Source organism: Ostrea edulis, chromosome 1 (assembly GCF_947568905.1).
Source record: "Ostrea edulis chromosome 1, xbOstEdul1.1, whole genome shotgun sequence".
Lineage (NCBI taxonomy): Eukaryota > Metazoa > Mollusca > Bivalvia > Ostreida > Ostreidae > Ostrea > Ostrea edulis.
This window is the reverse complement of record NC_079164.1, coordinates 41072776-41085518: the sequence shown is the minus strand read 5'-3', so window position 1 is coordinate 41085518 and position 12743 is coordinate 41072776. Positions and strand designations below refer to the sequence as shown.

Here is a 12743-nt window from a genome sequence, read left to right as displayed (position 1 = left end):
TCTCTTCGTTGGATCCTTTAATGTGTTGAAATTGCACATGGATGACAAAATAACATACAGTGAAAACTCTAAATTCAATTGTATAAAAAAAAAAACCAGAAGCTATATTTTTAACACTTATAAAAATAACTAAAGTATTAAATTCAATTATATAAAAAAAACCCCCACAGAAGCTATATTTTTTAACACTTATAAAAATAACTAAGTATATCTCCACATTAAAGAATTTAATGTGTTTTCTTTAGTGTGTTAAAATTGCTCAAACATAATAGTATGAAATTGACCATCATTAAATTTCGGGTACCTAACAAACAAGTTACATTAATGCACTCATTTAGGTCTGTAATTAAACAATCAAGCTGTGGACTCTAGAACTGTGTTTACACAGGGGAGTCCTCCTTTGATCTCAGTAGGCTAATCACCCAATTTTGGCCTCAAAAGTTCGTTTGATGAGAGTCCATGAGTAACTCCAAATAAACACAGTACCTATATAAGAGGGGTGTTTTTTAAAGTTGCATCAAAACTGAACTTTGCTTCACATCTGTCCTCTCGAACCAAAATGGAAGTTATTAATATTGCCCTCAGTCTGCTGAAACAACTTAGATACCATGAAAGAGCCAGGCAAGAGATTGCTCTGTTAGGTATGCTTTTATTGAACATGCTAAATGATACAAGGTATAATTAACCTTATATAAGAAACATGGGATTCTTTACACCCAACCCCAATTCCTATCATTTTCTAATATTAAATACAGTGCAATTCGACATGTACAGTTGTATATCATTTTATCAAAAAAATATTCCGAGGATTACTTGTACTTGAACATCATTTGTACATTTGTCTCAAAAATCTTATAATATGAAATATTTTACAACTGAGGAACAAAAATAATTATTACCGTTGCTTAATTGTAGCCATATCTTAATTTGAGGGATAATTGGGAATTTGAGAATATGGTATACATATATATCTATTATTTGTTATTTTAAGATTACAACTCAACCCCCTCCCCCAATCAATTGTGAATATAGATAAAGAAATTGCTACAGAACTGTATTAAATTAATTGCTTAGTATGCTTTAATAGGGTTTCATAAATAACGGATATGATCTGCAAGTTATACTGATACAATGCATTGTTAGATGTCTTGTACCGATGTTTAGTTCAATCAACCCCTATGAACAATATACATGATATGTGTAATGTACTTTCATAACATTCTAATGCAAGACACAGGATACTTAAATGTGATTAATGCAATTTCTGTTTTTGCTTTTCAGATAAGTTGATTCAGAGACATCAACGTCAGGTTGAAAGGTCTCTCCAGCTAGGCCGAAAAGGACAAGCTCTTCACTACATGGGATGCAAGACCGTGGTCCAAACTGTGAAGTACTTCTACAAACAATACTACGTCCGCAGCTGGCTACAGGTGCAGGTTCATGCCTGGGAAATCATGCACGCCCTGGATACCAACTGCGATCCCCCTAACTTCGTGACAACCACGGCAAACTTCCAGAACGAGAGGATGCAACCCTATAAGTATCACCAGGCACAAGTTGCTGCCCAGTGTAGTTTCTCAAGGGCAAGTTAGAGTGATCTGTGTTTGCAGTACTTGTTTGATATTTGACAGCAATTTTTGTGTCTTGATGGGATTTAGAACTGGACTCTGAATGCTGTGAGAACTTTGCGTGAAATCACTGAACATCATCAAAAGTGGGATACGTTGAATATTTTTTGTGCTTAAATTTGTGTAACACTTTAATTCTGACGTACTGAGTTTTATTAATCTAATCTGAACAGTTAGGAGAATTTTATGTGCATAAATTGTGCTATACTATTACTATAACAATGTTATTGTGCAAGTGCTTATAAGACTAATAAATTGTAAACCAATATTATTTTCCCACTCATTTCTCATGAGCATAAAATAGAGATACATATGTGACACATTGATATTCTGAAGGTTGTCTGACATTGGCAACATATATAAAGTATGTAGCTATACAAAGCCAAAATCCAGCTTTAGAGGGATAATAAAAAATATTTTTTATTCATATATATACAAAACACCTTTGTACTTTCTGGTGAGTAGGTAAGTGTTAATTCTCAAAGAGATGAGACTTTCTTGATTTTAAAAATAGCTAAATACTTGTTAGAAACTAGTAAGAACATATAACAGTCAATGAATACAAACCACCATAAGTTTTCATGTCTTATGTGAGCATTTCAAAAAATGAAAGTTTATGAATGGATTTTAAATCAATATGGGAATCTTTCTATCTGATAGATCTTTCTATAAGATAGATCATAAGATCTTATTTATGGCAAGTATCTTAACTTTCAGAAAGATAAGTCTTAGGCTGTTGTTATACTCGTTATGTTGTAAAAAACGTGTTTCTCTATTAACTGCATGGAGGAATTTAAATGTTACATGTTTACGAAAGATTAAAGTATACAAAAAAATGGAAAGTTGAAATATTATGATTTTAGGCATTTGTAATTTTTAGCTCACCTGAACCGAAGTGAGCTTTTCTGATCGCTTTTTGTCGTCCGTATGTCTGTTAAACTTTTCACATTTTCGACTTCTTCTCCAGAACCACTGGGCCAATTTCAACCAAACATATCCAAAAGCATCCTTGGGTGAAGGGCTTTCAAGTTTGTTCAAATGAAGGGCCATGTCCCTTTCAAAGGGGAGATAAATGCAAAAATAGGGTGGGGGCATTTAAAAATCTTCTCAAGAACCACTGGGCCAGAAGAGCTGAAATTTACCTGAGAGCTTCCTGACATATTGCAGATTCAAGTTTGTTCAAATCATGGCCCCCGGTGGTAGGATGGGACCACAATAGGGGATCAAAGTTTTACATACAAATATATAGGAAAAATCTTCTTCTCAAGAACCACTGAACCAGAAAAGCTGATTTTTACATGAAAACTTTCTGACATAGTGCAGATTCAAGTTTGTTCAAATCATGGCCCCGGGGGTAGGATGGGGCCACAAGGGGGGTGGGGGGTCAAAATTTTACATACAAATATATAGGGAAAACCTTTAAAAATCTCCTTCTCAAGAACCACTGAGCCAGAAAAGCTGATTTTTACATGAAAGCTTCCTGACATAATGCAGATTCAAGTTTGTTCAAATCATGGGCTCCGGGGGTTGGATGGGGCCACAATAAAGGATCAAAGTTTTACATACACATATATAGGAAAAATCTTCTTCTCAAGAACCACTAAGTCAGAAAAGCTGATTTTTACATGAAAACTTTCTGACATAGTGCAGATTCAAGTTTGTTCAAATCATGGCCCCCGGGGGTAGGATGGGGCCACAAGGGGGATAAAAATTTTACATACAAATATATAGTTAAAATCTTTTTCTCAATAACCACTGAGTCAGAAAAGCTGATATTTACAAGAAAACTTTCTGACATAGTGCAGATTCAAGTTTGTTCAAATCATGGCCCCCGGGGATAAGATGGGGCCACAAGGGGGGATCAACGTTTTACACACAAATATATAGGGAAAAACTTTAAAAATCTCCTTCTCAAGAACCACTAAGCCAGAAAAGCTAATTTTTACATGAAAGCTTCCTGACATAATGCAGATTCAAGTTTGTTCAAATCATGGGCTCCGGGGGTTGGATGGGGCCACAATAGGGGATCAAAGTTTTACATACAAATATATAGGAAAAATCTTCTTCTCAAGAACCACCGAGTCAGAAAAGCTGATTTTTACATGAAAACTTTCTGACATAGTGCAGATTCAAGTGTTCAAATCATGGCCCCCGGGGGTAGGATGGGGCCACAAGGGGGATCAAAGTTTTACATACAAATATATATTTAAAATCTTTTTCTCAATAACCACTGAGTCAGAAAAGCTGATATTTACAAGAAGACTTTCTGACATAGTGCAGATTCAAGTTTGTTCAAATCATGGACCCCCCGGGGGTGGGGGGGGGGGTTGGGTTAGGATGGGGCCACAAGTGGGGGGGGGGGGGGTCAAAATTTTACATACAAATATAGGAAAAAGCTTTAAAAATCTTCTTCTCAAGAACCATTGGGCCAAAGAAGTTGACATTTACATGAAAGCTTTCTGACATAGTGTAGATTCAAGTTTACAAAGAGTAGTTTGGGCCATAATAGTGACTAAGGTTTTACATGCAAATATATATGGAAAGTCTTCAGATATGGGCCAAGGTGACTCAGGTGAGCGATGTGGCCCATGGGCCTCTTGTTTTTTTTAATGTAACGTGGATAGAATATTCCGGAAATCGGAAATGTGTTTGGTACGAATTCTAATTTTATTGACCTGGAGACATTTCCTATGTGAAAAACGCGGGGAACGGATTACGAGTTATTATTTATTCTATCATGAAGATTGAATAATGCAAAGATTTTGCAGATATTTAGCGTGTACATTGCTGTGTAAGACTTAAATTTACTTTTCTATTTCATGCAATAAATTAAGATATATGTTTTAGTGCAAAAGCGATCTTGTTTAACTTTAAGTAGTTTTATAAGCAGATAAGTAGTTTTATCTGTTTATTATACCTGGATACCTCTTCTATAAGAAAAAGGCTAGAATCTTCTTGTACACATTACCGCATGCGTGGGTCTGGTCAGGTACTGTTCATATTTCCAGCACTTGTCAAACTTGGTCTTAAAATCGATAGACTCTATCATAGAGTCCGAGATGTCCCTCGTATCCACGACACTAGCTGCAATAATGTAGCCCTCTCTGATTTTTTTTTTTTTTTTGGGAGAGGGCTACAACTCCTTAGGATCTCCGTAATGGTGCAAATGCGGGAGTGATTCACTCCCGCAACATTTGCGCTCATTCTAAACATTTCCTGACTTTCTTTACGTAAATAAAATGATATTCTATGTTTCTTAGTCAATATATAAATTTACAACCTTCAACTTTAGATTTGTGAGGCTCTATTCTACCGTTTTCAACAATTTCGATAAATTCCAATTCCTCGATTCATATTTGTGTGCCATGTTTGATGTACTGAAGTTTCAACTTCCGATTGTCAAGTCATTTGCATATGCCATATAAGGTAGTATTTACATCAATGGACAAGTATGGAGACGAAAGCTATTTCGTCGGTATTGAAAAGGTTTGAATTAAATATCAAGTTAAAAACCGAACAACACAGTGTAAATTCTTTCTGCAAGAATAAGATTTTCCTTTCTTTGTCGAGGTGGCTCGAGTAACTACATTTTCGCGCTGATTGTGAATGTTTAGGCTTTCATTAGATCCACCTACGAGATCTCGCGATAACAAGCATGGCGGAGCAGACGAAGAATTTTGCATGCTGTACATTATATTTAATGAAAAACACCTTTTTTAGACATGCCTGAGCACAAAGTTGGTACTCCTTTTGGTGTGAACAACATTTGGGACTAATACACAGAGTTTATTATCGGTTATTCATAAAATTATTTTGCACCATTACGGAGATCCTATGGAATTGTAGCCCTATCCCGAAAACGTCAGAATAAAAAAAAATTTGGATAGGGCTACATTATTGCAGCTACCACGACACAGTCGGGTAGACTATTCCATTGACGACAAATGAGTACTTTCTGACGTTCAATGATATTACCCCGTTTTTTTCCCCATGTAGTATAGGGATGGTAGCTTAAGACATTGTAGCCTTTCTTCATAGGAGAGATTCTATGTCTATGTAAATATTATACATATCATTAGGTAAGATAAAATCATTTAAAAAATTTTTTTTTTAGTTGTTTTAGATTTGCCGTACAGTAACTTTTGATACACAGGGGTGTTTGTGAATGCAGTTGCTGCTTAATTTTTACAAATTGAAATTGTCATATAAAGTTTCAAATAAGGAGGGGGCTGATAAGTACAATGCATACAGAAGAGAGACATGTTGCACAAAAATTACAAACTCCAGTTTAAGTTATTTTGAAATATGGCATGTCTATGCAGAAACAAAGTATTCATGAAAAAAATTGGTTCAATACTTCCTATTACCAGCCCGTCAGAGTTATCGCACTTTGGTGACTCTTGCGCGTCAATGAACTAGTCTCGCGAACAAGTGCAAGATTACCGGGACATAAGCAAATCATTGATAGCCCCCCCCCCCCCTTTTTAAAAAATATATATATATATATTTAAAACATGGTGTCATGGTAAAATAGCCATTAGTCAAGTTACATTTTAAAAACTCTAACACTAATATATAAGACTAATGTGTTTTTGAACGCCATCACATTTGTTTCAAAAATCGGTGTTTTCTATCCGAATTCCATCGACATACATGTATGTAATTTTTGAAATAGTTTAGATGAAGTTCAGAAACATAGCAGTTGTATTAATTAGTGTTATAAATGTCTCAAAATTAAAACAAAATTGCAGTTTGACAGATGGGTAATTTATTTTCAAATATTGGGAAAGGAGAGGGGGGGTGTTACATGTAAAACTTATACGCTACCAATTTATACTTACAAAGTCCATGCCATATGAACCTGTGCAAATTGTATGATAAAATAGTCTGACAGAATAACTTTAAAAGCATATGAATCCCCATTTCTGAGCTTAAAGAGATTTTTTAGACAAATGATGAATACTGTGACAAATTTAGAATTGAGGCCGAGTTGCGGACACTTACATAAATATGAAAGGGAATTTAAGGCAATGAAACACACTATTGTTGAGTTTTTATTTTGTACAGTGAATTTGTATTTTGTCGTATGAGGATTTATATTTTAAAGGACGATACAGCCTGTGAATAGACCTTCAGAATGATTAGTGTGTATTGGAAGAAATACTTTAAACATGAATATTTGATTACCTACTTGTTAGAAGAGGTAATAACAATTTCCAAACTTCATGTATTTCAGACTAGCTCACATCCAGCATGGGATATTGGAGATCTGCAAAAAAATTAGGCAAGGCTGTTTTAATCCAGCAGTTGCAGTGTGGTAGTATTTACCCCCAGCAGACAAAACGTTTGGTGTCCTCCCAAACATGTATGACATACTCCAGGCTGTCTCTTCTCCAAAGGAAATGTACACAGCACATGAGTAGATTCTACTGCACAGTGGATCCTCACACCAAAGCAACAGGAATTATTCAGGAGAAAGATACAGAGGATGACCCTGTTCCACATAAAAAAGGAGGGGAGACCATCCCTCCAGAGAGTGGCTTTAGTAAGAAGAAAAGCACTAGTATGAGGAGTACGATAAGGAACTTTCTAATGAAGTACAAGTTACCAGTCGAGTTGGGCCACACTCACTTTATCACATCCTGTGATGCCGCCAAAACAGAATCACCATCTGGAAAAAACAACTTGTATATTAATTATAACACAGGTATGTAAGTGACTTGTATATTAATTATAACACAGGTATGTAAGTGACTTGTATATTAATTATAACACAGGTATGTAAGTGACTTGTATATTAATTATAACACAGGTATGTAAGTGACTTGTATATTAATTATAACACAGGTATGTAAGTGACATGTGTATTAATTATAACACAGGTATGTAAGTGACTTGTATATTAATTATAACACAGGTATGTAAGTGACTTGTGTATTAATTATAACACAGGTATGTAAGTGACTTGTATATTAATTATAACACAGGTATGTAAGTGACTTGTATATTAATTATAACACAGGTATGTAAGTGACTTGTATATTAATTATAACACAGGTATGTAAGTGACTTGTATATTAATTATAACACAGGTATGTAAGTGACTTGTGTATTAATTATAACACAGGTATGTAAGTGACTTGTATATTAATTATAACACAGGTATGTAAGTGACTTGTATATTAATTATAACACAGGTATGTAAGTGACATGTGTATTAATTATAACACAGGTATGTAAGTGACTTGTATATTAATTATAACACAGGTATGTAAGTGACTTGTACTTGAATTATAACAAACTTGTATTAATTATAACGCAGGATCACGTGCTAACTTGTATATTATTTGTAATACAGGTGTATGTTTTACCAGTTTATTAATTATATACATGTATATGTTAATGTATTGAACATGTCATGGTGATTGTTTTAGATGAATAATTTATTAAATTGGTCAGAAGTTACATTTCACTTAATGTATTTGTATTTTCATTAATTATTGTAATTTATGCAAAGGTAAAATGTTTCAAGAAAATTAAGATGAAATGCCATATAAATGATACAGAAATATACATTTATTAATTTAGGTTCATTTGTATGCACCACTTGTCAACACTACGGTGAGTGGTCCAGTCTGAGAAAGAAATTCCTCGCTGATACAAAGTTAGAAAACAAGTAAGTAATCACCATAAAAAGAATTCCATAGTGCTTGTTTTTCTGTTAGCCATGTTCTCATTCTAGTTTGAGATGTGTTCTGTCTTCAGAAAAACCATACAGTGTTTTCAAGATGGAGAGGAAGTAGAGAGAGTGAAGCGATACGTTGACAATGGATCAGAGTACACGGAGAATAAAATTCCCATCACTTCGATGTATGAAGAAGAGTTTACAGCAATGACTCACCTTTATCATTGCCAGGTGATTCAGTAAACACTTTAATCAATGACTGTGTAAAGGTAGAATATATGATGTTAAAAAAAATCTCAAATTATAAAATCCAAGTTGTTATTAATGTCAGTGTCACTAATTTCTCAGCTATGCTGTGGCATCATCATTGTTCGGGGAGGGGGGATCTATATTTGTGGATTTGTGGGTCAACCTAACCCACGAATTTACATCCTCACTAACGCTGATAAACTATTTTAAGTTTCTTTTTCAAAGCTAAATTTTTTATCCTGACTGCATTAGGTGTTCATAGATTTATTTGTCCCACTATTGCTTTTATATACATGTAGATGATGATTAAGTTGTTTATTTCCAAAAAAGCCCTAATCATGTTAATTGAATTAATATTATAACGTATATATAATGTAAATACATGTATAAGCAATGTCACATGACAATTGCTCATTCAATTATAATAAAAATCCATCACAATGGAAACCACCTTTAATTTTGTCAGTTTTCCATGCAATTTTCCTGTGAGTGTCAATTTAATCAGTTAGCAAGGATTGGTTTTAGGGTTGAAGTTACCCAGGGAATTATGTCCCCCACAAACCAGTAAAATTTTAGTTACCCTCAAACATTGACCCGCACCAGCAATGATGGCTCCTCAGTAAATGAAAAATAGAAGTAAAATTTTTAATTTTGTTGTTGCAGGGATTGAAACCGGAAACTTTCTGCAGACATGGCATCCTGTACACAACAGATGACAACAATCTTCCTATTCTGCATCTGCCTTATGTAAATCCAGCTCAACAAATGGTGGGAATGAGGACCATGTATCTACAGCACACAGCGACACGTCCAGAGAAGAGCACAAAAGGGAGGGAATCAAATGAGGAAGAGGAGGGAGAGGATGAGGGCCAGATGTTTGATGTTGTTAAGAGCTTTGAACCAAGGTGTGTTGAGTAATTTATGTGTTAAAAGATGAGAAATAAAATTTTCATTTGTGTAAAATTTGAAATTACATGTATGTGTTTTTAAAACAACATACAGATTCAAAAAAGAAAATCATTCAACAAACTATCTAAAGTCATGTCCAAAGTGTTATAGCAGAAAAATGGCAGAATATTGTATTGCTTGTAATTTGATGTTTGTTTATAGGATAGGATTTCAGCAGCTGTTTGGTTGGCATGGCTACAAGAAAGACTACAGGAAATACGAGAATGTTGTGATTACTTCCTCAGAGTTCGATGCTATGGCAATCACACAGGAAACAGACATGCTAGGATTGGCTGTCCCTAAGGGATCAGAGCTCCCTCTTGAGGTTGACTTTTAAGAATACAATATTTTAAAGTATTTTAGTATTTTAACAGAATTATTTTTAGACAATTAGGCAGTATTTTTAGCACCCCTGGCACTGAAACAAGACCCCTAATATATGATTCACACTAAATATGAACATCTCAGTTTATTAGAAAATAAATTTCATTGAACACCGTATTGTTTATTAATGAATACATCAGATGATGTACATAGATTCTTTGGACTGTTTGTCCACAAAAAACTTTTGAATGGAGGGTGATAGGGCTTTCATATGTGTATTCCTTGTAACAAGACTTTTCCTTTGGTACCAAAATTTTTTACCTTGTGACATTTATCTTGTGGTTTACCTACTTTTGAAAAACTTTAACCTTGGTCATACTTTTCAAACAGTTAGTGCTTGGGCTTTCACTTTCACGTGTGTATTCCTTGTGACAAGACCTTTCTTTTCATGCCAAAATTCCTTGACCGTGGAGTTTGGCAATACCGGAGCATTAGTGTTTCACAAACACAGAATTTTTTTTTTTTTTAAATTGTAATTTCAGTATACATTAAAACTGTGATAAAACAATTTAACACATGATTTGATGCTTTTAAAGGTATCATAATTAATTTGTAGTGCTTGCATTCCTTGGAACATGTAAAGAAAATCATCATCTGGCTTGGAGCCAATGACAGTACACGGGCCACATCGAGATTGTTTGCCAAGAAACTTGCTGGCAAAAACAGATGTTCTATTGTCAGGTAACAGCAAACAGCATAACACATTAGCAAGTAATCATACATGGATTAGCTGCAATAATGTAGCCCTCTTAAAAAAATTTGCAGATAAAAAGAGGGCTAATATAGGTTTATCCTGCTGCTCAATTGTATTCAATAACAAATAAAATGTTGTTAAATAAAAAGAATCAGAGAGAGAGAGAAGGTTACATTATTGCAGCAATATGTGTATACATTCAGATTTTCTTAATAATGTGTATAAAGATTATTTTAATTTGTCATATTCCCACATAATGTTTTGTTTTATATATTTTTATGAGAGAAACAGAGAGAGAGAGTGAGAGAGAGAATATTGGAATATTTTTAACACATACCTGTATGAATTTTTGTTGTTGACATTACAAGACCGGAGATTGTCAAAGTGTCTGGGCCACTGAATGCTCTACAAAAGAAGAAGAAACTGAAGGAAATTCTCCGAGAGTGTGTTCCTGTTGACCTTGACAACATTGTTGGATTTGAAAGCCTGACAAACGACGTGTATGCTGAGTTTTCTAACTTGGAACAGGTCACAGGGGTCAAGGTGAGGAGCTTCTTTGATACATTTGATATTTTTGTCGATTTCACATTTTCATTATCATAATTTTATAAAATGATTGTAGAAATTAGGCAAGAGACAGTCACATGACACATTTTTCATCTGTATACATGTATTTGAATAATTTCTTTTTAATCTTTAGAGAAGTGCCTAAGTTAATTCAATTTTGGAAAGATCAGATTCATCCGAATCAAAAAGGGCATTCAAAGTGATATTACAAGTTTATTCAACTATGAAGTTGTACGTACGTTTCTATCCTTAGGTCAAGTGGGTTTTTTTTCATATGATACTTATTGGAACATGTCTTAACAATGACAAGTCCTTTTCTTGTTTAGATAAATTTTCCCCAAGTAATTTTTTGACTTGATGAAATTATCTTCCCTATCTTTTCAAGATACATTTCCCTTGCAGGAATTGAATCGATCGATCCCTTCCAGTGATTTAATTTGCCCTACCCGGGAAACTTGTGACACACATGTACATTAAGATGTAGCATTATTGTGTCGCCTGCGTTACGCAGTGGCGACATATAGGGATCACTATCCGTCGTCTTGCGTCGTCGTCTGGCGTCGTTGTCACAAAAACTTTTGTCACAGTTTTCTCAAGAACCACATGGGGCAACTCCCTGATATTTGGCACAGAGCATCACTGTGGCCAACTGTATTGTGTAAGACATTTTCGAATCTGTCGCTTATCAACTTCCTGTTTAGTGACAAAAACCATTTCAATAATTTACTTTTTCAACATTATACGTGATATATTACATATAGAATGAACTAGCAGGCGACACATGTCTTCCGGGGAACACTTAATACTGCGTTAAATTTTGTCAGTGTATTACATGTAAATGTTTGAATGACTTGACATTAGCATTTGTATTCTTGTTCCTAGTGGAAGCGGTTTGCGCAGATGAATCATCTATTGCGTGGATTGCGACCTGGAGAACTCACTCTGTTCACTGGTTCCACGGGCTGCGGAAAAACAACATTCCTCGGGGAATACTCGCTGGATCTCTGTATGCAAGGAGTTAGTATTTAGCAGTACTCAATAATGTCTAACATATTTCATTATAGAATACAATGAACATTCAGACTTGGCTTTTGTACCTAATTTGCTGTGTTGAATCTTCAATGTACTTACATTTCCAGGTGAATACCTTATGGGGGAGTTTTGAGATTAACAACATTCGTATGGCAAAGATGCTGTTAAAACAATTTGCAGTGTGAGTGCTCTAAGAATTCTAATAGAAACATTTAGTTTGCTTGCTTATACAATTTTTTAAAAATATTTCCCTTGTCAACAGGGGGCATAATGTAGTTAACCCATAAAAGTAATCAAGAAAACCTCAAAACCCTGGAGCCCCCCATCCCCCAACATTTAACAGATCCACCACCGATCTCTAGGTTGCCAGTCTATTACCTTAATTGAGCTAACCAAACATATGAAGAATTTTTAAAGAACAGAGGAAGTACATCTGATTTTAATTTTGCATCAATGGTGTGCATCCACAGGCACTCGACATTTTATCGCAATTCACTTTTGAATTAGAACGCTTTGGCCGATTTAGTATTGCATTGTGTGACGACACAATTGAATC

At 34.7% G+C, this 12743-nt stretch overlaps 1 protein-coding gene across 1 annotated transcript in view; it reads left to right on the top strand.

The window, feature by feature from the left end:
• LOC125656923 (uncharacterized) overlaps window positions 1-12743 on the top strand; it is an 81584-nt gene that overhangs the window by 44685 nt on the left and 24156 nt on the right. The window contains exons 18-27 of the mRNA XM_048887572.2: window positions 1282-1583; window positions 6870-7335; window positions 8217-8304; window positions 8394-8544; window positions 9226-9467; window positions 9673-9835; window positions 10451-10575; window positions 10957-11131; window positions 12038-12172; window positions 12295-12368. Of these exons, the coding sequence (XP_048743529.2) occupies window positions 1282-1583; window positions 6870-7335; window positions 8217-8304; window positions 8394-8544; window positions 9226-9467; window positions 9673-9835; window positions 10451-10575; window positions 10957-11131; window positions 12038-12172; window positions 12295-12368 (1921 nt within the window). The remainder of the gene's footprint in view (window positions 1-1281; window positions 1584-6869; window positions 7336-8216; window positions 8305-8393; window positions 8545-9225; window positions 9468-9672; window positions 9836-10450; window positions 10576-10956; window positions 11132-12037; window positions 12173-12294; window positions 12369-12743) is intronic.